Source organism: Pezoporus wallicus, unplaced genomic scaffold, assembly GCF_028554395.1.
Source record: "Pezoporus wallicus isolate ANWC-B61680 ecotype Strahan unplaced genomic scaffold, APGP_CSIRO_Pwel_v1 contig_3181, whole genome shotgun sequence".
Classification (NCBI taxonomy): domain Eukaryota; kingdom Metazoa; phylum Chordata; class Aves; order Psittaciformes; family Psittacidae; genus Pezoporus; species Pezoporus wallicus.
This window is the reverse complement of record NW_026641700.1, coordinates 6,485,093-6,510,628: the sequence shown is the minus strand read 5'-3', so window position 1 is coordinate 6,510,628 and position 25,536 is coordinate 6,485,093. Positions and strand designations below refer to the sequence as shown.

Below are 25,536 nucleotides of genomic sequence, written 5' to 3'. Positions count from 1 at the left end.
TTCCCATCTTACACCTTATGTTGGAAGAAACCGCACCAACTCTCACATAACGCACCTTTAAAATATATTTTGTAGTTTAAATTTATTTTAATCTCACAAAGCACAATGAGCAGTAAGATACAGGTGATTTGTGTTTAAATACGTATAACATATGTCAATATCACTATCTTAAATAGGAGCAGTGAGAACTGTCCAACACTGGGAGAGATCTGTGTGGTTTGGGGATTCCTCCAAATAGAGCACTTGTTCGGCTTAGCATAAGAGCAAGGGGCACACTGACACCAGTTCCAGAGAGGATCAGATGTTCATCCCCTCAGCTAAGATCAAGTGCAATCAGGTTATAAAAACTGCATATTGGGTTACCTGAAATATCACTTGTCATGGCAAGAAATATTATCCTAATAGGTCTAGGCGGAGGACAGATTGTTCTGATTTTGAACAATCATTTCAACAGTCAGATAGGAAACCTTTAAACTATTTTTAACAGTAAGCTTGTATGCCCTCCACAGAATTATATTACCATTAAGTAGGTGAGATGAAATATTCCATTTTCATGATCGTTTAAACTGAGTTTACATCCTAAAAGTTTGGGTTATGAATGCAAATAGCAGTTTGCAACAATAACAGGTCTCCAACTCTGAAAAACAAACAAATCCCGATTTAAAAAAGGCAATGCTGAAATAATTTAGTTAGCTGAAACTAACTGCTGTAAAGTAGGTACCATTCAAACTAGCCATACTAATCTAATTAGCAAGAGCAGGAAATGTTGACAAACCCCATTAACTGATATCACATATGTCAGTTATGACACAAGGTCTTCCTTACTGCCAAGTCTCAAAAAGCTCAGGATGGTACGAAGAAATAATAATAAATAACATACATATATATACATACACACAGAGAGCATAGCAAGAGCCATGCATAAAACAGAAACTGTATCAGGTTTGATGTATGTGGTACGTGTGATTTAAGCCTGACCCATGAAACAAAAGCAGATACTGTTTCTCAAGCTTTCTTGCGGAAGGTGGGGGGAGATGGGGACAACCCCTTCCCCTCCATTTTTCCATTAATGGAAGCCTCAAGAGAGTTCACTTTCCAAATAACATACTTGAACAAAGTTCCTATAAACCAGTTATGTCTATAAAGATGCTGCCCCCTTCCAACTTGCATTTCTGAACCACCATTTAAGCAGCTAGGGATACCCTCCATTAGCTCCTTCTTCTCAAAAGATTACAACTGCAGGGTGGAATACAATACATACTTTCTAAATCTAGACTGAGCCAGTGACTCAAGAAGTCTGGTGTGGCATGAACAGAGAACAATCTTCTTCCTGAAAAAGCCTGTTTGCTATCAGTACGTCATCTTACAGTCGTACGCAGCAACTCATGCTATGAAAAGCTGCCTATCTCAGAATCTTTCTAAATATAATGCTATGGTAGAAGACATCATCTGTTTTAGGAATAATGCTCCAATACAGCCCAACCAGGGTGCAATCTTTAGATATTACCATAATATCTAACAGTTACCACTGCCTAGCTTTAAGAAGACAAAAGTACAAACTCAGCTCCTTTAGCTTTAAAAGACTGAGCCAACTGCAATTAATGTTCATGATAACATACCCTGGAAATAAACAGGTAAAAGAAGCTCAATGATAACAGAAGGAAAAAACCACCCACATTTCATCAAGACACTAACAACTTCTCTAGATGAATGTCACCATCACAACAAAGACTTACAACAGCTCTATCTGCAGTTCACTACCGGGCAAAAGTAATTAGCAGAACCCTGCTAGGTCTCCAGTTGCAGAGTCCAACCCCATGCTCTGGGGACAGGAGGAAGGAAGGAATCTCAGCTATTAGAATACAAACTGCAAAATAATTAGCTGCTCCTGAGAGGGGGAGATGACTCTGCAGAGGCATTGGAGGGAACAGCTCTGGAATTCAAACAACTGTACTGAAGCACTTGGATAACAAAGTGGAAAAAATCTAACATATACACTGCTCTAATATAATCCACAACTGTCAAAGCAGTTTATTGCAGTCCTTCTCTTTATTAGGAAATATACATAACCACTTCATTTCATTCACTTTTTCCCTCCTGTCCACACCAATTTTTAACATGTAACTAAGGGGACAACTCTGGATCTAGGACATACAATCTCCAGCCAAGTACATACAGCAAATGGAAACCCAAGGAAAAGAACAAAACACAGAGGCAGACACAAAGAAAAACCCACTAGGCAGTTTACTTCATATCTACCAAATAATGGGTGAATTTATGTGCTCCTTTAGTTCCAACAGCATTTGAAGGGATACACGTGAATGTAGTATTAAATACTGTAGTAGGACTAGAAGTGCCATGGTCGGAAGGAGTGGTCACATGTGATTAAGCATCTGCCTAAGCTGAACAAGGTGGCTGCATATTCGTACCGGATGGATTCTAAACACACCTTGGGTGTTTCTAGCCTAAGATGCACACACATTCTGTTAAAGGGACATGTATCCACAGAAAGGAATAATAACCTCCAGAGTTTTTATCTTCTACCTACAGCATTTTTCTTCACTGTTAACTACCTGTTAGTCTGAAGTAACCACCTTCAAAGACATCAAACAACTGTCTGCTTTCCTATTTAAGCACATCTGCTGACTTTGTCTTTATGGGCAACTATTTGACAAAACTTGAGATAAAACAGACACCAAACCCAAACCACTACCACACACATACTGAAGTCTAGCAGAGGCTTTTGTAATAGATAATCAGAAAAACAGAGAGATACTAACCTAACTTTGTTCACAGGGACTATAGCTATGAATGCTAAACCTGACTTACACATGAAGGAACAAAAATGAAACAATATAGACTAACCAGCTTTCAAAAATAAAAATGGCAACATGACCAGAGTGAACATATGAGAAGTCTGGAATAATATGCAACTGATAATCTGCTGTTCAGCTATGAGAGCAAGTCTTTTGATACTGTATTACCCACCATTCTATCTTGCTTCAGAACATGCAAAGCTACTGAAAAAGGAAACAAGTCCAACCTCATCAAACAGAACCTCAGATTTGACATCAACTTACAGGGGGTGCCAACTCAAGTTCTTCAAGACAATGTGAGGGCTCTCTTGTATTTCAGCTGGCATTGGTCAGACATAAATTCTGCATAATGCTTTTAAATATCAAAATATACAGACCAAACTATTTTCTTTTGGTTTACATCTCTCACGAAGAAAATGCAAAGCATTATTATGGTCTTGCATTGGCCACTAAATTGCATCTAGATGTTGGCCTTTGCTTTTTAGCACCATTCTTGCTCTGATCACTTGAAAGAGAAACAGCTACATATATTCCCATAGTTTTATAGCCTAAAAAGTTTAGGTCAGTCTGCTTTAATAATCAAAGCAACTTCTAATCAAGGTAAAGAGCTTATGCTATATTATCCTGCAAAAAGTCAAACTTGTACTAGAATTTCAATAGAAATTAACTACAGTAACTGCATGTTGTTCAAATCTTGGAAGTTCACCCAGTGAAATAAACTCCATTTCATTTCTGTAGTGCAGTGTCTGGGTTTGCAGCATTGCAAACAGGACACAGAAGCAGAATTTCTCATTTTTACTTATTAACATAACCATTAGGCTTCCCTTTTTAAAACCCACTATTAAACCTACCTACTGAAACCCCAGACTATTTTCTTATACTAGTCTACTGTATACTATACACTGTATTTAATCAAGGCCTACATAGCATCACTCTTGTCTAACTTTCTAAGAAGTGTGATGCAACTGTATAAACAAGCTTTTCAGTTACCCAGGCACTGAAGAACTAACATCTGAAAGGAATACAGAATTAGGTCTTTACTATCAACACAAATCTACAAAACTACACTCCTTCCCAGTATTAAGCATAGGCATAGGCTTTACTTTGCTTATTAGGTAAAAGCAGTAAAATCTACAACTCACAAATTAGCAGTCTTAAAGTGATTAGTACAGCAGAAAGCTGTATCAAAACAAAGCTAAAACGTAGTCAAAGCTAATGGTGTTTGGTTTTACCTGAAAATTAACATCTTCTTTCTTAAAAATCAGTGCTCGAACTTCATCGGGATCTCCATTAAATATAGCTTGAACCAATGGTGGCTGAAATGAAGGAAAAAACCCATCTTAGAATATAACCCATTTCAGCTTTCAGAGATACACACATGTTCTTTTGATACATAACACAAACACAAGATGATGACGAAATAAAACATCCCAGGCAGTAATAAAGAAACCAGCAACACCATTTAGAATTGAAGAAATGCCAGGTTTCAAAAACGTCAGACACATGAACATAATGTAAGTCAGTGAAACATTGAGGGGAAAAAAACGGCCAGAAGATTAGCTTATAACAGCTGAAAACAGAACTCCTTATAATAAAATTAGGGCTGTTATGTGCTGCAAATTCTATACAATATAAGCAAGCAAACCCCTTTTACATTTGCAAGTGACTGAAGTTACTGAAGTTTTTCACCTGTTCGGATAGAGTGGGAAAGCAAAGTGCATCAGATGAGTATGGTAACAAATTCACACTCACACACATCTATTACTAAATATAGCAGGGTTTCTTAGTCAGAAAAGCTGCTGAGGTATGCTAGCAAGTCAAGTCAAGTCAGTCACTTGACAAAACAAAATAAATCAATAAAAGCGCAGTCACCAGCGTTGACCATTTCCAGAAAGTGGGAATTTGAATCAGTTACATCAAGATTTTGACTTATGCTATTTCTTATTCTAGCTGAGAATAGCTCCTGCTTGATGTACATTATATACTCTATCCGTTCTCAAAATAAACACAGCATATTACTGCAATGCAATGGTTACATCAGTTTCTAAAGTAGTATTGCATAAATGTACCACTGAGGAATAGGGAGTGGAACAGGGGAAACCATTTTCTTCAAATACAGTTTACAAAGCCTTCTAAAAACCCTCTGCTATTAATACAAGAGTTGAGATCTGTATTGCTGCACCATAAATAGTTACATGGAAAGGAATGGGCCCTTGCAAATATTAACTCTACAACTAAGTTTCTGTTTTTTCCCTCTTCAGTATCAGCAGTTTTCACCACTTTGTCTTGTTTCAGCATCATGCACATTCATGTTAATATTACTATTGGTATTTGCGACAGCACTGTAAGCAGGAAATATGCCAACAAAGGACATGCCTTACCAGCACTTTTGCAGGGGGTGACGGACGCAAAGATACATTTTCCTGAGGTAATTTGGAAATGAATGTGGGAGAATCATCTTCCTCCTCCTCCAAAACAACAATACAGACTCGACTCATTCGATCCGTTTGAGGAAGCAAAAGCAAACGGAAAAATGCCAGCAATGGTATTTTTGGAACCAGACCACAGGTATCACAACAGGGACCGTATGAGGAAACACTTTCACCTGTTTCACATGCACTCACAAAGTTGTGAGTGCTACTGCTGGTGCATTAGCATTTTAAACAGGACACTGCAATCCCCCCTTACACTTCATCTTTCAGATCTAAACACCCTGAGATGCTCCAGACAATGCTCACAAAAAAGTTGTTCTCGTTAAAGTAAGATTTCCCTAGGCATTGAAACCACAGAAATGGAATTGTGGAAGGGCTGATAAAAATATCCCACGATCCAATTCCATCCGAGCAGCACTCACTGCTGCACACAGCTGTCCTCTCACAGGCAAATGTCTTTGTTGATGTCACAACTTCCACGGTGTCCTTCTACCCTCACAGTGAGATCATTGTTGCAGAAGACACGACACCGTCCTATTGAGGACAGAACAAGGAACAATTGCCCTGAGAGAGACGGCTGCAGCTATACCCGCTCCCGCAAGGTCAGTTTTAAATCAACCGTCGCAGCTTTTCTGGTGACTGAAAATAAACGCGCCTTCTGATCATCCTGTCATTCTACAGCTTCCTTTTCTCAGTGCAAGAAACAGCCCGGCCAGAAAAACACATCTCATTTCCACAGTTATTCAGGACCTGCTTAGAGGAAAATAATTCTTTCCCATGCAAGAAAAATATCTGCAACGTGCAGCGCGGCTGCAGTACATTTACATGCGATGAGTCAGACCACAGGGACAATGAACTCCTTGAATAATGCTGCCGGTGGAATCCAGCCTCCCCAACCGACAGCGGCGCAGACGGTGTTACTCCATCAGGGAGACGAGCAATGCGGAGTGTTCGTTTCCCCTTCAGCGGGCAGTAGCTCCATCAGAGAACGCGCTACGGAGAAATGCTGTTGAGGAGGAATGCTTCAGCAAAACAAGCCAGCTACTGCACATAAAAGCTTGAATTACTGCCTGAGACTTCTGCAGAAGCAGTTCATCACTCAAGTGTTTCTTTTGATCACCATGTGCATACAGTTCCCATGATAGTCTTCATTCAGATTGATGGGGAGAGGAAAGAAAAAAAAAATCAGACTCCGTACATCTTCTCTGAGCCAACTTCTTTATCCAAACATCTGTCACTGTGCCAACCTGCTTCTCCTCTTCAGTTAGAGCTTCTGCTTATCAGGTTTTTCACTTGACAGGTTAAACTACACAATCAGCAGATAGCCTTGCAGAGCTTAGAAAAAGCCTGTCTGTCCGAGCCGGTCACTAACAGCCCGTAGGAGCAGCGGACAAACCACTGCCACAGCAGCAATCCCACTGAGCAGCAGCCTGACGAGCAGCGACTGCAGCCTGGCGGGGTGAAATGCCTAGTAATGCTCACATGTCACACTTACCAGAGAGCTCAGCCACTGCTCCCAGCGCAACTTCCTCTGGCACAAAAAAAAAGGCCGCCTTTTTCTTTCTTTTGGGGGCAGTCTTTGCAGTTACGCCTGTGCCAGCCCTGTGACTAACGCAGCCGAAAACGTAAAAATCCTATCACTGGGAGCAACTGCTTCAGATTTTCCACTAAAAGCCACAAGGAAATGTGGTGTGCTGGCTCTGCTAACAACAACTGGAGCAGTAAACAACTCCAGCATTTTAACTGCTCTCATATGGCACTGGACAGAGCAGCAAAATAGCCCTCGCTTAACTCACTGAAGACGAGGAACTCCCCACACGAATAATCTGAAAATTAAAGTAAAATCACTCTTTATGCAATCAGCTGACCATTAGAAAGACAACTACTAATGGCCAAACCCACGGTTACTTGCAACTAGTATAGACAAACATCTCTTCGGCTTGACAAAAATTACATTGAGTATAATTTAAATATAAAATAATAATAATATAAGATAATAAAACATAATAGAAAGCCCTACAACTTGCTGAATAAATCTTTCAGTTTCAATCTGCCTAAACGGTGCTGGCTTGTGGGTGTATTATGTAAATGGCTTCTGTCAAAGTTGCTGGATAAGCTTCAGTGTTACAGGAACAGAGGGAGGGATTTTGTTTCTGCTGTGCAATATGAAGGCACTTGTCCTTCAGTGGCTGGAGAGATCAGATTTTGTCAATGGTGAACAAGTTCACAGCTTTCCAATAAAGCATTTGTACTCGGGTTTCACATATAAATCCCAGCAGAAAGACAGGTTTAAGCAGTACATTAAATGGCTTGGCTATTAATAGACATACTGAATTCCCACCTTTGGAGGCCACAGGCAGGAAAAGCTCACATCACCACTCCTGAAATAATGTCTATGAGAGCTTCACTGCAACATAATGAATTGCTTAACACACCCCTGCTGGCACTTCATGCAAGTGAAGGGATTTATAAATGCAAAAGAGCACCTTAGCCTTAGGCTTCCTGAGCTCAGGACTGCTGACCTGGCTGAATGCAGCACCAGTGTCTGATTCACCATGAAATTTTGGATTCAGATTTCCCAAGTGCTCTCATTTCTAGCATGTGACTAACAAAACATCTCTACAAATGTATTCGGTTCATTATATAAAGCCCCATTGTTAGCACACTGCACTGCTTTGTTCTAGCATTTCAACCATTTATTAACAAGAAACAGCACAGATTCACATGAACACATATGACAACTCGTGTTCTTCTTGGCCACAGCAAAACCAGTTTAAATATAACCATGGACATCCTCAAGACTCATCTACTGCAACACCCCACTGCCTGCTAAGCACAACACAGCAACCACAAGCTAGAAAACAGTTTGCCTTCTATTTGTGAAAAATGCCCTAAGGAATAGACGCTGCAGCATAGTTGCATAACTAAACACTCATTAAAAATAACAAGAAATATTAACACACACACACCGATTTTAAGTCTACGAGCAAAGTACACTGACAAAATGCATTATTTGGGTTTCATACAACACACACACTTGTTGGATAATCATCTTCTAACTAAGATCATATGCTTAGTGAAATGAACACTTTTCTCCAATCAGTACCTTTATATAGTAAGCAAATGCTAAGGGTTTCATATGCTTGCTTTGGAATTACCAACTGGACATGTTGCTAGAGAGAGATAATGCCCAATTTAGTTCAAATTCTCCAAAAGCTAATGTTCTTGGTGCACTTAAAATCAGCTAGTCACCTTAAAAATGTATATGACTTCACAGTCAATTGTGAAAATACAGAAGAGTTAATATTTGACTCTACCCTGATGATTATTCTAGAAATCTTACATGTAAGTAAATAAAATACAAACTATTTAAAAAAACAAGTTAATATATTCCTTGCATAACATTATATAATTTTGAATGGTGACATTACTAAGGTCACAGACTTAAAAGCCAATACATCCCAGTTTGCATTAGAAGAGAACCAACACATTGACACAAGTCAATATTACATTGATCTTGATAGCAATCTAAACCATGTAAGTAAGCAGAACCTCCCCCCCCCCCCCCCCCCCGCACTAAGAATGTGCATGTGTGCAATTACTTCCGTAACTAAAGGACAACCCAGTTCTAGAAGCATTAAACTTTTGGTTACAATGACGTAGCACTTAGAGGTTACTTAAAAAAACAACCTTCCCGGCTTCCATCCCTTTCAACTGAAGGCAGAGCCTTCACCTCAATGCAAACACCGTCTCTAATCATCCAAGGTATCTTGATGTGCAAAATACAGATTTCTAATGCTACCCCACAGCTATTCTGAAAGCCAACAGCTGAATTTCACAATTATACTAAAAGAAATCAAACAAAGGTTTCAGGTTTTCAGCCAATTATCTTCTAAATTTCAATGCAGGAGAAGAGACAACAGTAACAGAGAACGAAAGCAGAGTAAATTCAAGAGGATTAATTTAAGCATCCTCTGCCCAAACTAATGTAGGGATCGTAATGGATTTTTGCAGAGGTATGAAGAAAGAACAATGCATCTCCCAAGAAAAACTTTTCAGTTTACCTTAATAAAACTTAAAGTAACTGAAGACAGCTCATCAGCATCCATCTTCTCCAAATGTCACGTAATTCCAATCAGAAAGCTTATTAAATGAGTTGTAGGCAAGAAGGGTCAAAAATGGCCTAACTTAAGAAAAAAGAACGTCATGTCTGCTGAGGCTTGAGGGTGATTATCCAATAGCCTCCACAATATCAAATGGTTAGCAAAGTAAGAGTTACATATTAAGTCTAAAGTTTTAAGAAGTGCAATGGAGAGAGAACAGAAGGAATTTTCATGTGGACAATAGTGAGGATATGCATTTTTGCTAAAAAAGCCTTTGTGCTCTGGCTCCAGGACCTGCTTGCAAATAATAAAAAATAAGTAAATTGATGTTGTAATTTTCAAATTAGACTTGCCAAGAGACTTTCATGGGTGCATACAGACTGAATATGTTACAAGAATGCAATCTGCAGGTTAAAACACAGACAGCAGCCATGTCTACACCAGACAGTAAAAACATGAACTCTGAATTGGCTAAATATAGCATCTGTTTCTACAGACCTACCACTGCTGATGACACTGAAAACCTCACTGAAGCACATTCAGTATCAACAAACCTACCCAAATAAAGATTTCTCTCTTGTCAATCAGCACTTATCAAGCCTTTTTTGGGCTGAGATTTATCCAACTGGTTTAATTTTGTATTTTATGCAATTAAAGATCTAGGAAAGGACAGAAATTGTTCTGTCACTTGCCAGAAAAAATGCAAACTTTAGAACCAAGTCTTGTGAATTATTTTTTAAACAATTCTTATGAGTTCTGCAAGGCAAAAACCTCAATCTATGGATTTCTTCAGAAGACAAAGACCGCTTATAATAGCTACAGCTCTAAGTACACAGGCATGTCCCAGTAAAAGCAGATTTTTATGTAATTTAGCTAGAATATTTACTAAAGTGTTGCCCACATATAGACAGAGATGAGTGTTCAGCATCACCATGAATATAAGCTAGAATACTTCTAGAAGCCTTGTGAGTCACTCGTCTGAACTCCTCTGCTGTTTCCTCCCCACTCCTGAGGGAATGAGGTGGCATCAGCAAAAGGAACAGTCAAAAGCAACAAGAAATTACTACCTTTCTTCCCAATTTTGCTCTGTTTTTTCCAGAATATAGCTGGAATGCAGAAAAGGGAGAGTAGTTTTAGCCTCCAGACTCCACATTTCTGCTTCCAAGGACAAGCAAAATAGCTTTGCTTGCACTTCCCGGATACCACAGGCAGTTCTTTTTTTCTGATGCAAGTATACAGCTTCTATTAAGACTCAGAGGTATTTTCATTAAATTAAGACTCTGCAATTAACAAAATCCAGTAAATGAAGTCATCGCAACAAAACCTGAGACACCAGCATGACAAAGAAGACAATCTAGCATTCATCCTAGCTTTACTGGAGCAGCACAAGAAAAGTTTGTAATGCAAGATGTCTGTTTATGATTAAGATGTAAACTTAATTTGTACACTTAACCAAACTGTAAGCTTTCACACATATGTGCTCTGGCTGGGGGCTCCTACTGACTCAGCATCAGCATCTAATCGCAGCCACTTCCCTGCCTTTTGACTGAAATGGAAGGCAGCTACTACACCCAACAGCTTTCCTAATAACAACCGTGTATGTCTGACGTTGGAATTGTCATCCTTATAAAATCAACTAGAATTCAAAACAACTCCTGTTTGAGGAAAGAGAGACCACCAAAAAATGCATCTATCCACATACATTGTTATGGATAGTTAAGATAAGTCTGCATCCATGAAGACAGAATAGATACAGACAATCTATTTCAGGTAGTATGGTGTGGGTTTTGGACAGGTGACGGGTTGGTTTTAAAGCAGTTTTTCTTTTTTGGAGAAGGTAAGTGACAGGAGACAACTTCTGCTGGAAAATGAAAATATTACCTCAAAATACCAGCACAAAGAGAGAAGCAGGCAAAACACTTCAGCATTTGTTAAACCCACACAAACCCACAGTTATTAGCTCTACACTTAAAGGTGTTTTGCAAGTATGACAGCTTTTAAAAAACGTTTTTGTAATACAAGAAGCAAGCCTCACTGACAGTTTACACATTATTTTCACCTGTTGGCATAGCGAAGGCAGAAAAGACACAAGACACCAGAAATACTTTTGGTCCTCTTAGTTCCTTCCAGCTCAGACCATGTCCACAGCTAATTTTGCTTTCTGGCACTGAAAACAGCATCAATTACAATAATAACCACAGTATCCTTCCAGGAAGAATTACTGAAGGCAGCAATTTCAGCTGTGCACATCAGTCTGAGAGCAGAGCTGAAGGAAACAAAGCAAGCAGAAATCAAAGGCCAAGTCTCAGCAACCCCTGTTTGCTCTTTCACGTGTCAGCTGTGCTCTCCCAGCAGTACCCAGCCAGTTGCTGGGAGGTGAGGCTGGGCAGGAACGCACCGATAGCGGAGCGAACACATCAACCCAGAGACACCGGAAGACATCAACCCACTGTCACAGCTGGCACTGACAGCCTGATGCTTCAGGAAGTGATGCTATTGCTTCTTCCCAAGGAGAAGAAAGAGATAAAGGTAGTTTGGCTGGAGCAAATGCATGACTGCAGAATACCTCATCTCGGTTTTATACCATCTATCACATTGCCTTGAAAGTGCTTATACCCATAGTGCATACACTCTCATAAATTTACAACTTGAATTAAAATCCTAATAAGATGTATTAGGGCAGCTGGTAAAACAACTAAGAGAATTCCCTTTGGGCACAAAGGCGCACACATACACCAACAAGAATTAGTACATCTCCTTTGATCTACTTTTCTACTGATCTACAGTCATACTCTAATGATGAGCACAGGAAGTACTGATCTTATATATTTTCCCTTCAAAAAATTCTTCCTGCAATACTGCTTCTGCAAACAGAATCAAGCTCATAATTTATTAAAATTAAATCCAAATCCACATAATAAAAGGTCAGTTTAACATTGCCTTATTTTCACCATACAATAAGCTTGCTTTTTGCTCTTCAGAGATGTATTCTGGGGCTTGCAGATCAGTGCATGGTCTGCTCTTCAAGGACAGGTACTATAATGCACAAGATCATCATCCCTCAGAGACTGCAGCCCTGAATATTAGTACATCATCTTCTAAAGTACGGCATAAAAGGCTTAGCAGTTTCTTCTTGCTTGGATGCACTGAAACCAATTCCTTACGCCTGTATCCCAAGGAAATTAAGCAATTCTCACTTACCAGATACTTAATCAAAAAACCTCAACCAAGCCAAACAGGAAAGCAAATCCTGACTGTAATCATTCATTGTTACACGGGAAAAGAACAAGTTCCAGCTTCCCTGATTTCAGAGGCTTTTTTTGGTTTGTTTTTTAACAAACCGCTGCTTCTTCAGTAGATGATTAGGAACACATTATACTTGGTCCACTGGGACAGTCAGCTTCCCCACTGAGGCTCATTTAGCTGTATGGGCTACAAGACAATAACCTTTATCCTCACTTTTCTTTTTCCTTAACTTTGGTTCTTTTGCTGGAGGCTGGAAACCCCCTTAGAAGAAAGGTAGCGCAATGCAATGCACCCAGATTCAGCACTGGACAGTGCTGGTGTTGAGACTGAAAATTAGGGAATTCTAGCTGGACCCAAGAAACCTGGAATCAAGTCTATCATTTCCTCATTAAAACTCTGCTGGATTGCCATACTGTTGAGCTTCTGAAGCAGCAAACACCAGTCAGGTAGATCCCTAGAAATAAAAGAGTTGTTCTGCTGCCTGTTACAAGTGACCAATCTGATTCTATTGCTATCTCCACACTAAATGATGACACATAAAAGCTGTCATTGCAGCATGTTTGATGAGTTTGGAATAACACAAAGCAGTTACTCCATTAAAAATCACATCAAGGTTATTCCTCCCAATACTGCCATTTAATGCAGATGTGCAGGTCTCCTTTTCCCCCTTCTCCGCTCCCTGTAATATTCATTAGATGACTAAGTTTTCTCAGCACCGTTTCAGTTGCACCAGAGTATGTATCACTTTTGAGCTGTGCTTCACGTTATGTAGAAAGAATAAAGAGACCTGAATTGACTAAAGCATTGAAATGAGAGAAAAGATTCAGGTTCGTAAGAGAAATATCAATTTTGAGAGATAAGAACAGTAGCAGGTAGCCACAAAACACAAACCCTTGTGTTCTACGAGACCTTCTACAAACTTGAAATATGATTCTTACGAGTGAGTTTTTATCCCGTACCACTTACAGAATTTAGGCAGAAAAGTGAAGTCAGTTATGCCAGTCAGTAGAGGGCTTTCACAGTTTTGTATCACCAACCATATGAATCCTCGTGGAAGTTGCCATGGTTATAAAATGTTTGCTTTAATACGTTTGTCTGAAATTCCTATGGAATTCCCACACGGCCAAAACCAGCAGTGGTTGGGAGTGCTCCTCCAACACTAAAGAAGTTGAGTCAGAAACACATACCACTTCCGCTCAGAATATTATCTGGGAAACACTAAAAAGTGATTCATACCATTTTGAGCCATGGAAGGGAGGAAACAAACATCACATTCAACTATTTAAAAACTTCTGTGATGACTCACATCAGCTTAGGACATTTCCAGAATCCGCTGCTTTTCTCGAGTAACAAATTGATTTAGACTGTTGAAGAAAATAAGCTGTTAACTATTGAAGAAAACAAGTAAGACTGATCCGCTTCCAACAGAACCATTCAACTATCAAAGAAAGAATAAACGGAGAAGGGCTGAGGGGTTTGTTTTTTTTTGCCTCCCCAAAAGATAACACAAACCCCAAGAAGCTCAGTGGGTCATATCTCTGTAGGTCAAAGTCGAAAGCGCACCAGCTGATAACTGCACCCATTTAAGTTTGATTTTAGCTGTATTTGCAAAAATGAGCTTGGAATTTTTCCTTCAGCAAGCCCACTACCTGTTGTGTTTCAGCCACATTCGTGGGGATTCATCATGGTCCATGTTTGGCTTGGGCTCACAATGTTATGTGATTGCAGCAGCCAGTACTAACAAAACGTTAATCCAGACACAGAGGCAACAAGATATAAACAATTAAAAGCAAGGAATAACAAACAATGTGTGGAAAAGCTAAGAACAGAGCACAGCAGTATATCCAAAGAAGTATTACACAGCACTCATTGGCCTCCTGTGATTAAATGACCATAAGGGTAAATAAGAAGTGTTGGACTAAGGAAGGAAAACAACCCTAAGTTGGTGCAATAATATAATATAGACTGCTTTTTTCCCTACCAGAAGGGTATGGGAAAGAAGACTTTTGAATGGAAGCAATTCCTGTCTATCACTTCCCTAGTCTGGCCATCTTGGAAAGGAAAGTTAAATTAGCTTTGAGTATCTGTCTGCTATTCATTCATGCGCATAACATTCTGATAAATAAAAGCACTATTATCAACAGGAAACACTGTATTTAGAATGACAGAGCAAGAGCAGCAGATATTTCCTCAGAAGACTACACAACTTACACTATTCAGAATACAGCTCAGATCTTGTCAGCAAGAAAAGCACAACAGAATATACTCCCTAAAAAAAAGACTATTCTCCATTTTTGTCACTACTGAGACTCTCCTAGCAGAAAGTTTTGAAAGTCAGTAACAGTGGGGGGAGGAAGAGGCTGAAATACAACACAGCTCCAAAATTCCCAAACTTTAGAAAAAAAAACCAAGAAAAATTGTTGCCTTTAGAAGCTTCTGTTCAGATTTTCCTACTCATCAGTCATGTGATGGCACAATCTGCCTACAGCCCAGGCTCCCCCTCCCTGTTCCACCCAGGGAAGAGTGCTGTGCCAAGGGCTGTGCTGGGGGGGAGCCTGGTGGTGAGGGTTTTTTTCCAGGATGGGTTTGGGAGGGGAGCATCCTGAATACACTGACTAATTTTCTTTAAAAGATGTGAAAGTTTTCTGTTAAAGATGTTTTAAATCGGATTCTCTCTTGCACAACGGTTACAAGAGTGGAAAGACGATGATAATTTTGATTGGTACAATACTAAAACTGCATATCCCATTCCTACCAGTGCCAATACTTGTAATACAGTTCTGGACAGATATGAATAGACTGTGGCCACAGAAGCCACAGTTCAGCTGGATTGCTCACATGTGGGATTTTGTTTCCATACATACCAGGGACTCAAAATACTATATGCAAGTAAACAAAATGATTTCTAGTTGCTATGATACCACATTTATGCATTTTATCTCTCTTCAGTGTGTAAACACTCACCAACACTGTATACAAATTGTTCTGGTTCTCTTTAAAGTAGTGTAGGCCAATAGCTGCAAGCTAAATTTCCTAGAAATTATTAGGATCCCCTTTCACCTCCCTCATGTCCAAGAAAGAGAGCAACTGGAAACACTCTGGAAAACACAGCTGGATAAAATCCACACATTCACACAGATACACGCACGCACACTACTACGGGATGAGAGAGCTCATCTGAACCTTCTGCAGCTGCCAAAATGGATGGCTGCTCCCAAAACTGAGCAAGGAGAAATACAGGAACAGCCAAGAGTCTCACTCGCCTGCTTTAAACCTTGCAAAGAGTCCTCCCCTCAATGCCCAGCAGGGAGGCAGCTCCCAGGAGGGCTCTTACACGCCCCTTCAGGATAAGAGCGTGTAAGCAACATTTATTCTCGTAAGTTACTTTTGCTATCAGTTTTTCTGTTATTTAGAAGATTAAAGGCACTCTCCTTAAAAAGCTGAGCAGTTCATTACTGAATTAAATTTCAAAAATTATACAAAGTATTAATTTAGAACACTAATTAAAGCTTTATCAGCCCAGAAATCCATTTATTTTATGTTTGGGGTTTGGGTGTTAGGTTTGGGTTTTTTAGTGCCATCAGAGGAAGTGGATGAGTCTGATTTTAACTGCTGTCCCCCAGAGAGACTCTGCACTCCTCCCTTCCCCACATGAACCATGCACATTCATATCCCTTTCCTCAGCCAGCACAGGCCCCTCTGTGATTCAAGTGCTCCAAACTTTTGGGTTCTTTTGCTGGTGAATTATTCGAGCCAGCCCATCACAGGCTGACAGCTGACACAGAGCAGTGGGAGCATTCAAACTGCTCACAGTGACAGAAAGCGATGCAATTGCTATGCAAAACCACACCCATGAGCTGAGCTCCCTTCATCAGCAATGTGTCAGAACTGCTTCATTCCATTTTCCTTTAAATATCTCAAAACAGCCTTCTTGACACCTGAACTTCTCCAGACGTGTACACTATTGCAATCAAGTGCATCTCTCACAAAATCCATTCCAATTACACAAAAACTCACGACACGAACTCAAGTTTTTCTCCCATGATTTACAAATCACTCCTGGTAAGTTTCTTTTTAAAAGAGCACAGCATTTTGTCAGGTAGGAATGTCACAGATTATGTTACTGAACTGGCCCTACAGCACTAACAGCACTTCTAAAGCACATGACAATAGGAACAGGATAGAGAATTTTAGGGCCCAGTTTAAAAAAATGCACATAGAAACAATTTAACACACGAACAAGTTATGTATCACCATACAAGCACAGCAAGGCAGTTACAGCCTTACACAGTTATCCCTAAATGACTTAAAAACTAAACTTGATGTTAGGTTTTTGTTGTTGGGTTTTGTTCGTTTGTTTTCCAAACAGGATCTTTTGGGGTTCATTTCTTCCAAAATCTTCCTAACACTGGCTTCAATCAGTGATTTATTTAATTAAGATGACACCTAAAGGAGAACTTGCAAAGTTCTGGCACTCCTAGAAGCCAACAAAATGCTTTATAAAGGAGTACTTATACTGTAGAATCAGAAAGATGGTATCAAAACAGAATACGTAACGTATGCGAACAGTACATTACTTATTTAAAACATGAGGATTAACTTTTGTGTACCCTTGACTCCAAAAATCCACAGGCAACCAACCATTTCTTCAGAAGGACATGTTGATCTCTCAGGTTTCTTCTTGATGTACACTGACACCTCATGGACATTTAAAAAACTTTTAGCGCCTACTCTCTTAGTTCTGTCTTTCTCTGGTTTTAGAAACACAGTAACTTTTCTTTTACGTCTCATTGTCCTCTTTTAGAAACGTCCCCGGCATCATTTGGTCTATTGCTGATCTTCTCTTAATAAAATACTTAGCATTTGTTTGTGATGAGCAGGGGGACTGCGTCCCCAAACACTGAACCACGGAACGCAGAAAGACAAGGTATCTCTCTCCAGCTGGAACCAGGGACCTTTCCAACCCAAAGCCATTCTGTTATTGTATGATTACCTAAGAATGTCAACAAAATTCACCATTTCCAGTTTAATTTATGTCGAAGTAGCAAGGAGCTTTATTTCGCACTGTTGTACCATAGAAAGAAATGTAAAAGGCAAGGCTCCTTACAGATTTGCATTCTGCAGTAGGAGCGTGTTATCCTTCACTTTTCCCAAGAGGCTAACATGTATGAAGAGAACAAAACAACCCTCTGCTATTTCTTCCTTCTTGTTTGAGACAGAAAAAACAGCCCCTCCACCACCAAAAAAACCCCACCCAAATCCCATGTGACAAGGAAAAAGTCCATAGCAATCTATGTAAATAGTCAAGTCACACATCGTACATCTCAAGTCTGATACACCAAACTACTCCTTGCTGAATAAAATGATGAAGTCTTCAACACTGAAAAGTATGAGAGTAATACAAATGCAATAGGCTGATAACACTTATTTGTTAGGGGTATTACCTCTCTTCCAAAATACTGCAAAGCTAATTTAATTAACGACATTCATGCAGTATTAATACACAGGGAAAAAAAAAAAACCACAACCAACCAATTCTTTTGAAATACTTATCTTTACCTAAATCTGCAAGACAAAACTACTTCAAAGGATATTGTTAGTTCTTAAAAATTAAAAGAAGCTCCATCATGTCTTTTCTTTAGAGGTGCTACTGCAAATTTATTGATGGTGTACAGAACACTTGAATTTTGTTTTCTGAAGTGTTTCTGGCATTCCAAAACACAATATTCAAATATTTTGACAAAATCTGTGAGGCTTGACAGTTTTTATAAATAAAACTATAAAACCCAAATGTAATAAAATCCTTTACCTCATCTCTTTTCCATGCCTAAGGGAAGAGGAAATGATTCTCAAGTATCTACTCTTAATACAAACTTTGTTTTACGTTTCTTCTCAAGTGGACCTTGTGTAGCATTAAAACCAAACCAAAAAGGGCAGAAAGATTCACTTTGCATCCCAGAGAAAAAACATCCCATTAATTCCTTGTCCCACATGGCTCCTGGCTTTTAGCAGAGATGGAACAACCAAACTGCCAGTCAGCATATTTTCCCAACACATTCCATTTCACCCCAGCCAAAAAGCAGCAGCTGGTAGATTCCATTCATTGTGAAACAGCATATACTTTTCAGTCAATACTATCACCATCTGGTCAACAACAAGGGAAATATCGCATCTATTCTCATTTATAAAAGATTAAAATCAGGTCATCTTGAAGCACACACTTGAGAAAAAAATTCCAGTGTAACGCAGTTAAAACTAAAGCTTATTTTGCTCCACTCATATATATGAAAGAGCGTTAGCAACATGTGCAGAAATGGTAGATGATACTAACTACTATAAGCTTTGATAAGATGATACTAACTACCATATTCAGCTTTGCAACTCGGACAAACTTCAGATGCAGGCTTTCTGCATCAGGTGCCAGAATCAGTTAAAGACCACAGGGCAGGGCAAACAATAAAATAAAAACTAAATCAGCTATTACTAAGATTAGGAGAAAAATTAATTTTATATTCATCAATAGCATTGCTGATAGCAATTCAAGTTACAGCACCACACTATTTAGTAGCTGCTACATGAAATTTTGAAAGATCAAACAAACATGCACTATTCTGGTACCCATTACACACAAATAATGGATTTACATTTTGCGGGTTTATTATTATTGGACTGACAAAAATCAGCCCAAATGTCCTTGAGTTGAAGTCTCTTATCTACATACTACACGTTTTCAGATAACTTGTAGCTGTCTGGCAACCCAGTTTTCTGAATTGCTTATCCCAGAGAATAATTTTCAGCCATAACCTGTTAAAAGTGGACTAGTAAGCTCTGTCCAAAGACTATGCATCCTTCATCAAGTGCACTTTTTGGTACTATTTTAGCTAGCACTGTATTTCTGAACAAGGATGTCCACTGCTTTTGTATTTGTACAAGAGCAAGATAAGGTGTATCAACAACCATGCCTTTCAGTTTTCTAACTAAACCCTATTAACTGTTACCTTTACAGGCACTTCATCCCCAAGAAAGACACAGAGGAAAGGGGGAAACCAACACTTCTTTCCACCATCTGGAAGCCAAGACATTTTGCCTTAACAGATTGATTTGCTTTTAAATTGTGCTGGTTTGATTCCTGTTCAGGACAGGTCAGGGGAGGAAAAAAAAAAACCCAAACATATGAAAGTGGTAAAGATCAGATGAGAGGACAGGTCTGCAACCTGAAGCTTCACACATCTACACCACAAAGCAGCCTGGCCTCCAGATTAAGGAACTAACAGAAACGTCTCATGTATATGTCATATATATGTCTCAACATATGCCTGTTTTTAATCTAATCTCAAATAAAAGGTATGAGGAACAGGGTGAGATGAGGCTGAAGGTAAATGGCCTCCTATTTTCTAACCTGGTGGTAGCAAGACTGAAAAAAACGCGCAAGTGCTGCTTCTTTCAGGGTAGGGATCTCCTTCAGTATCAAAACAGTATAGCTAGGAATAAAAACCAAACCAAGAAACAAATCAGAACTGATGAACATGCAGCCTGCTGATTAAAATGGCCTTATTCAGCTTTTACTCAGCAGTAGAGTCTGAAGTGACGTACACTAGCTTCTCAGGTAAATTCACTTCTGAAGTCAAGCAACACAAACTTCAACACTTTCCCAAAATCAAAACAATCTATGTATACACAGTTCTTCCAAAATTGTCACGAAAAAGATGACATTCACATCTCACTAAGTTCCTATGATTTTTTTGACCATGCCAGTTGTACATATCCTTCCCTCCATAAGGGCTTCAATTTTCCAAGAGGAATCAACAAAAAGTAGCATAAAAACTCAACAGCAAACAGCTGGCTTTTCAGCTCAGACCTATGGCAAGAAATTTCCCAGTAAAACTGTGGAAGTTGGGAAGGACACTGGCTTTATACCACTGGAGCAGTTATGTAAGCAAACTCTAATGTCAACTCTTGCCAACATGGACTACTTTGTTCAGAGAATCCATAGACGATACTCTAGCAATTCCAGCATGGGATAATCTCCCATTGGGAAGGACTTGACACAAATGCTCTTTCTGTAATTTCAGAACTACTTTTAAGTGCAAACAGTCTCAACCTATTTTCCCATGCTAGGAAGAAAAAAGGAATTATAGAATAGTTAGGCTTGGAAAGGATCTTAAGATCGTCTAGTTTCACACCCCCCCCCCCCCTGCTGTGGGCAGGGACACCTCACACTAAACCATCTCACCCAAGGCTTCGTCCAACCTGCCCTTGAACACTGCCAGGGATGGAGCATTCAAAACCACCCTTGGCAACCTATTCCAGTGCCTCACCACCCTAACAGGAAAGAATTTCCGGTTAGTATATCCAATCTAAACTACTCCTGTTCAAGTTTTAACCTGTCAGCCCTTGTCCTATCACTACAGTCCCTAATGAAGAGTCCCTCCCCAGCATCCTTGTAGGCCCCATTCAGATACTGGAAGGCTGCTATGAGGTCTCCACGCAGCCTTCTCTTCTCCAGCCTGAACAGCCCCAACTTCCTCAGCCTGTCTTCATACGGGAGGTGCTCCAGTCCCCTGATCATCCTTGTGGCCTTTCTCTGGACTTGTTCTAACAGTTCCATGTCCTTTTTATGTTGAGGACAACAGAACTGCACACAATACTCCAGGTGAGGTCTCACGAGAGCAGAGTAGAGGGGCAGGATCACCTCCTTCGACCTGCTGGTCACTCTCCTTTTGATGCAGCCCAGGATACGGTTGGCTTTCTGGGATGCGAGCACACACTGAAGCTGGCTCATGTTCATTTTCTCATCACCCAACACCCCCAAGTCCTTCTCCACAGGGCTGCTCTGAATCTCTTCTCTGCCCAACCAGTAGCTGTGCCTGGGATTGCTCCGACCCAGGTGTAGGACCTTGCACTTGGCATGGTTAAACTTCATGAGGTTGGCATCAGCCCACCTCACAAGCATGTCAAGGTCCCTCTGGATGGCATTCCTTCCCTCCAGCCTATCAACCGAACCACACAGCTTGGTGTCATCGGCAAACTTGCTGAGGGCACACTCAATCCCACTGTCCATGTCAGTAACAAAGATGTTGAACAAGACCGGTCCCAACACCGATCCCTGAGGGACACCAGTTATTACTGGTCTCCAGCTGGACATTGAGCCATTGATGACGACTCTTTGTGTGCAGCCATCCAGCCAGTTCTTTATCCACAGAGTGGTCCATCCATCAAATTGATGTCTCTCCAATTTAGAGACAAGGATGTCGTGTGGGACAGTGTCGAACGCTTTACACAAGTCCAGGTAGATGACATCAACTGCTCTACCCCTGTCCATCAGTTCTGTAGCCCCATCATAGAAGGCCACCAAATTGGTCAGGCAGGATTCCCCCTTAGTGAAGCCATGCTGGCTGTCACCAAGCACCTTGTTGGTTTTCATGTGCCTTAGCATGCCTTCCAGGAGAACCTGCTCCAAGATTTTGCCAGGCACAGAAGTAGATGAGCTAGAGCCTAAACAGAAAGGCAACAGTCTTACTCAGGAGTCACTGTCATGAATGAACAGAAGAGACCCAAGTGAAAAAAGAATAACCTGACATTTCAAATGGAACAGTGATGCTCAGTCTTGAAAAGAAGACACATAAAACAGTTATGAAACTGAAGCAAAGAAAAGAAAAATCTCACAAGAAATCACACTGAGTGCAACTTCAGGTATAAAGCTGAAACACATCAAAAGTACTACAGCAGCAACGTAAGTCTACTTGTGTTCTCTTGAAGACTTCTACCACCTGCTATATCAATACAAGGTCTAAAAAAATTTTTATCGTGGCCTTACACAACCCCGAAACTATCAAAATAAACATAGGCAACAAAAGAGTACCACCACAAACACAGTTCGCTTGTTTTCAGGCTATAAAAGTTAAATTAGAGGCATCACTTCCTGACAAGTTTTACCTTTATTTTGCTTACCCATTTTATCTACACATACCTAGCTATTTGTATTTATTTATAAGTATAGCTAGCTATATTTAGCTATACTTATATAGCTATATTTAGCTAGCTATAGTTACCTTTCTCCAAAAATGCAAAGGACAGAAACACTGCACACGGAACACTAGCTCAGGTTACTGGGCATACTGGTATAGGCTGGGATACAGTTTAATTTTCTCCACAGTAGATTGTATGAGGCTATGTTTTGGATTTGTGTTGAAAACAGTGTTGGTAACACAGGGATGTTTTAGTTACTGCTGAATAGTGCTTGCACAGCACTAAGGCATTTTCTGCTTCTCACACTGCACCACCAAGCAAGAAGTCTGGTGATGTGGAAGAAGTTGGAAGGAACAGAGCTGGGACAGCTGGCTCACTGACCAAAGGGATATCCTAGACCAAATGACACCATGCACAGCACTAAAAGCTGGGGGGGAGAAGAAAGGCAGGGGATGTTCTGAGTGATGGCATTTGTCTTATTAAGTAACTGTTACACATGATGGACCCCTGCTCTCCTGGAGATGACTGAACACCTGCCTGCCCATGGGAAATGGTGAATGAATTCCTTGTTTTGCTTTGCTTATGTGCGGCTTTCACTTTAGCTGTTAATCTGTCTTCATCTCAACCCACATGTTCTCTCGTTTTTACCTTTCCAGTTCTCTCTCCCATCCAGCCAGGGGAAGCACGCAACCGCTGTGTGAGGCTGAGCTTGCTCACCAGTTAAACCAAGCCAGAAAACAGCAGAATTACAGTAACATGCAACCTTGCCACACTTACCTTAAGCGGAATAAAGATACTGTTTAATTACATGTCCTTACTGCTTGGTGAGTTAGGGAAGTAGATATTTTTCAATTAAGAAGAATATCCATGATTCCAGTTTTCCAAGATCTCTAAATAGTTCAGAGATTTCCTGTATAGATCAGCTCTGTGAGGGAGACCAATAAAACTTACATCATACGACCAACACTGGATTTCCTTAAATTTCCTATTATGTTATTTCAATAAATAACCTGAGCATTTGAAGAACATCAGGAGAACAAGAAAATACAAAACAGAAATGCCAGACAGCTTTAAATGAATACAGAAATTCCTTACAATGAAAAGTGCCATATGACTAGGTGCAGTAATGTTTACACAACATAACAAAGAAAGATTAACAATGGAGTAGAAATGGCCAGAAGGCAAAATCATTTCCTAGTTTACATGAAAAAACATCAGAAGTTAAATAGTCTTTCACTACAATTAAATATAACCCAGCAGATCACAAGCTGGATATATTTTACAGAAACTACTACTGTCACCTCGGAACTAAAGCTTTAAAGTATGTTAAAACTGTTGCTATTGTTTACTGAGGCAAACAAACCCATATCTTGGGTTGCTATTCTGTTTTCTGTTTGCAGAATAAGAAGCACAAGTGGCACATTGATACGCCAGCAGTTCTTGGGACAGAACTGGCAGTGTAGTCAGCAACACGTGAGATTTCCCAAGCCAGAGAGGAGACCACTGGAAGTTTCAGGGTACTTACTCAGCTGTGGCCCTTACTGCCAGTGTACTTTTTGCTGATGCATCTTTTTGGTGGACAAAAAGAAGGAATCTCTGCTTTTCCCTCCTCCTCTTGTCTGGAATGTTTACAAAGGAATCCTAGCCTCTGTGGAAGCCTCATTTATACCTGGTGAGTGTAATGTGTGTGACAGGGGGGAAGTAAACCTCAACATTCAGCTTCCATAGTTAAGAGGGCTTGTCGAATTAGGGCAAATGGAGAGGTTAAAAGCTGTGGTAAGCAGGTATGGAATCTTCCAAAATAACTGTATAATTACAGCAATCTTTAGAGAAGTCTTAATGATAAACTAATTACTCGGGTCAAAAAAGAATCCTCAGTCACCTTTCCAAACTGGGCAGAGCAGCAGGTGATGGACTGATTGCCCCAATATAGGCAAGGGGAAAAAGGGACTACTGCTGTATTTACCTGTTCCCAGTGTTTTCCTTGTGCTGCCACCACAGTTACCTTCCTAGCCCGTAAGCTGATCTATTAAAGCCCAACTGGCAGAAAGCTAGAATACTTTGGCCAATTCATCCCCCAAAGTGACCTACTGTAAGATCAGCTGAACACCAGTGCAAGAGGAGGGCGAGGAAACTCACCAGGGAGGGATATTAAGGGAGACTACTTTTGTAACACGGGCTTGAATTTACTGTCTTTTCAAACAGCACTTAAAGTAACTTTGCTCATCTGTGCAGATGCATCTTGGCGTCTGGTCTCATCTGTAATACAGGCTTTTAGTCATATTCCCAAATTATGCTGTAAATAAAGTCTTACTTTCTTTATGTTCTTAGAAAGAATGTACAAAAATTTCTGAGCAGTGAAATTACAGAGCAAAAGTCTATAAAGACCAGACAATAAATAGTGCAACATAATCAATGGTACTTAACCAGGGACAATGCATCACCTTTTCTGTATTTTCTGCACACACAGCCCCCATCATTCCGGTCCACACACAGTGCTCAGCAGCAGGTAAAGTAGACAGCATACATCAGATGCGTGAGCTGCACAGACAGCAAGTCACCCTCAGATTCGCACGACCACCCTCACTCCACCTGCAACACTCTCCCCTTACCCACATACTTGGCAAGCAGTTTTTGTTTAGATAAGCACAATGAAGTATTTTGAGCACTCTGAGTACTGGTCAGAGTATTAGTTCAATATACTTCATATTTTTATAAGATTTTTCATCAAAAGATACCCTGAAAAGAAATGTCTTAACAGGATTCAAACTTTGTTTCAGTAATACATCGCACGTTTTCCGATCTCACAATTACTGCTTTCTGAACTCTGCGTTTTTTAACTTGATCTTTGCGGTTGGATTTGTGCTTGCATTACACTGCTTTGAACTGTAGATTATTTCCCACAGTTGAGAGAAATCCAGAATCTCTAAGCTGAACAGCAGAATGATGAAACACGAAAGCTTTCTTTTG

The 25,536-nt window shown here is 40.1% G+C and overlaps 2 protein-coding genes across 7 annotated transcripts in view; one reads left to right on the top strand and one right to left on the bottom strand.

Annotated features, from left to right (window-relative positions):
- The window catches only part of WIPF3 (WAS/WASL interacting protein family member 3), a 302,270-nt gene extending 287,144 nt beyond the window's left edge, over nucleotides 1–15,126 (top strand). For all 3 annotated transcript variants that reach the window (XM_057424912.1, XM_057424913.1, XM_057424914.1), the window contains one exon: nucleotides 15,115–15,126. The gene's annotated coding sequence lies outside the window, so the exon portion shown is untranslated. The remainder of the gene's footprint in view (nucleotides 1–15,114) is intronic.
- The window catches only part of ANKRD28 (ankyrin repeat domain 28), a 116,567-nt gene that overhangs the window by 69,166 nt on the left and 21,865 nt on the right, over nucleotides 1–25,536 (bottom strand). Inside the window, exons 1-2 of one of the 4 annotated variants that reach the window (XR_008974298.1) lie at nucleotides 5,198–6,713; nucleotides 4,049–4,132 (exon numbers count right to left, since the gene is read on the bottom strand). Coding sequence is in view for 2 of the 4 variants with exons in the window: in XM_057424905.1 (XP_057280888.1) it covers nucleotides 4,049–4,132; nucleotides 5,198–5,314 (201 nt within the window). In the remaining 2 variants the exon portion in view is untranslated. Of the gene's footprint in view, nucleotides 1–4,048; nucleotides 4,133–5,197; nucleotides 6,717–25,536 lie in introns of those variants that run through there. The other 3 variants (XM_057424905.1, XM_057424903.1, XM_057424904.1) reach the window with 3 other exon arrangements.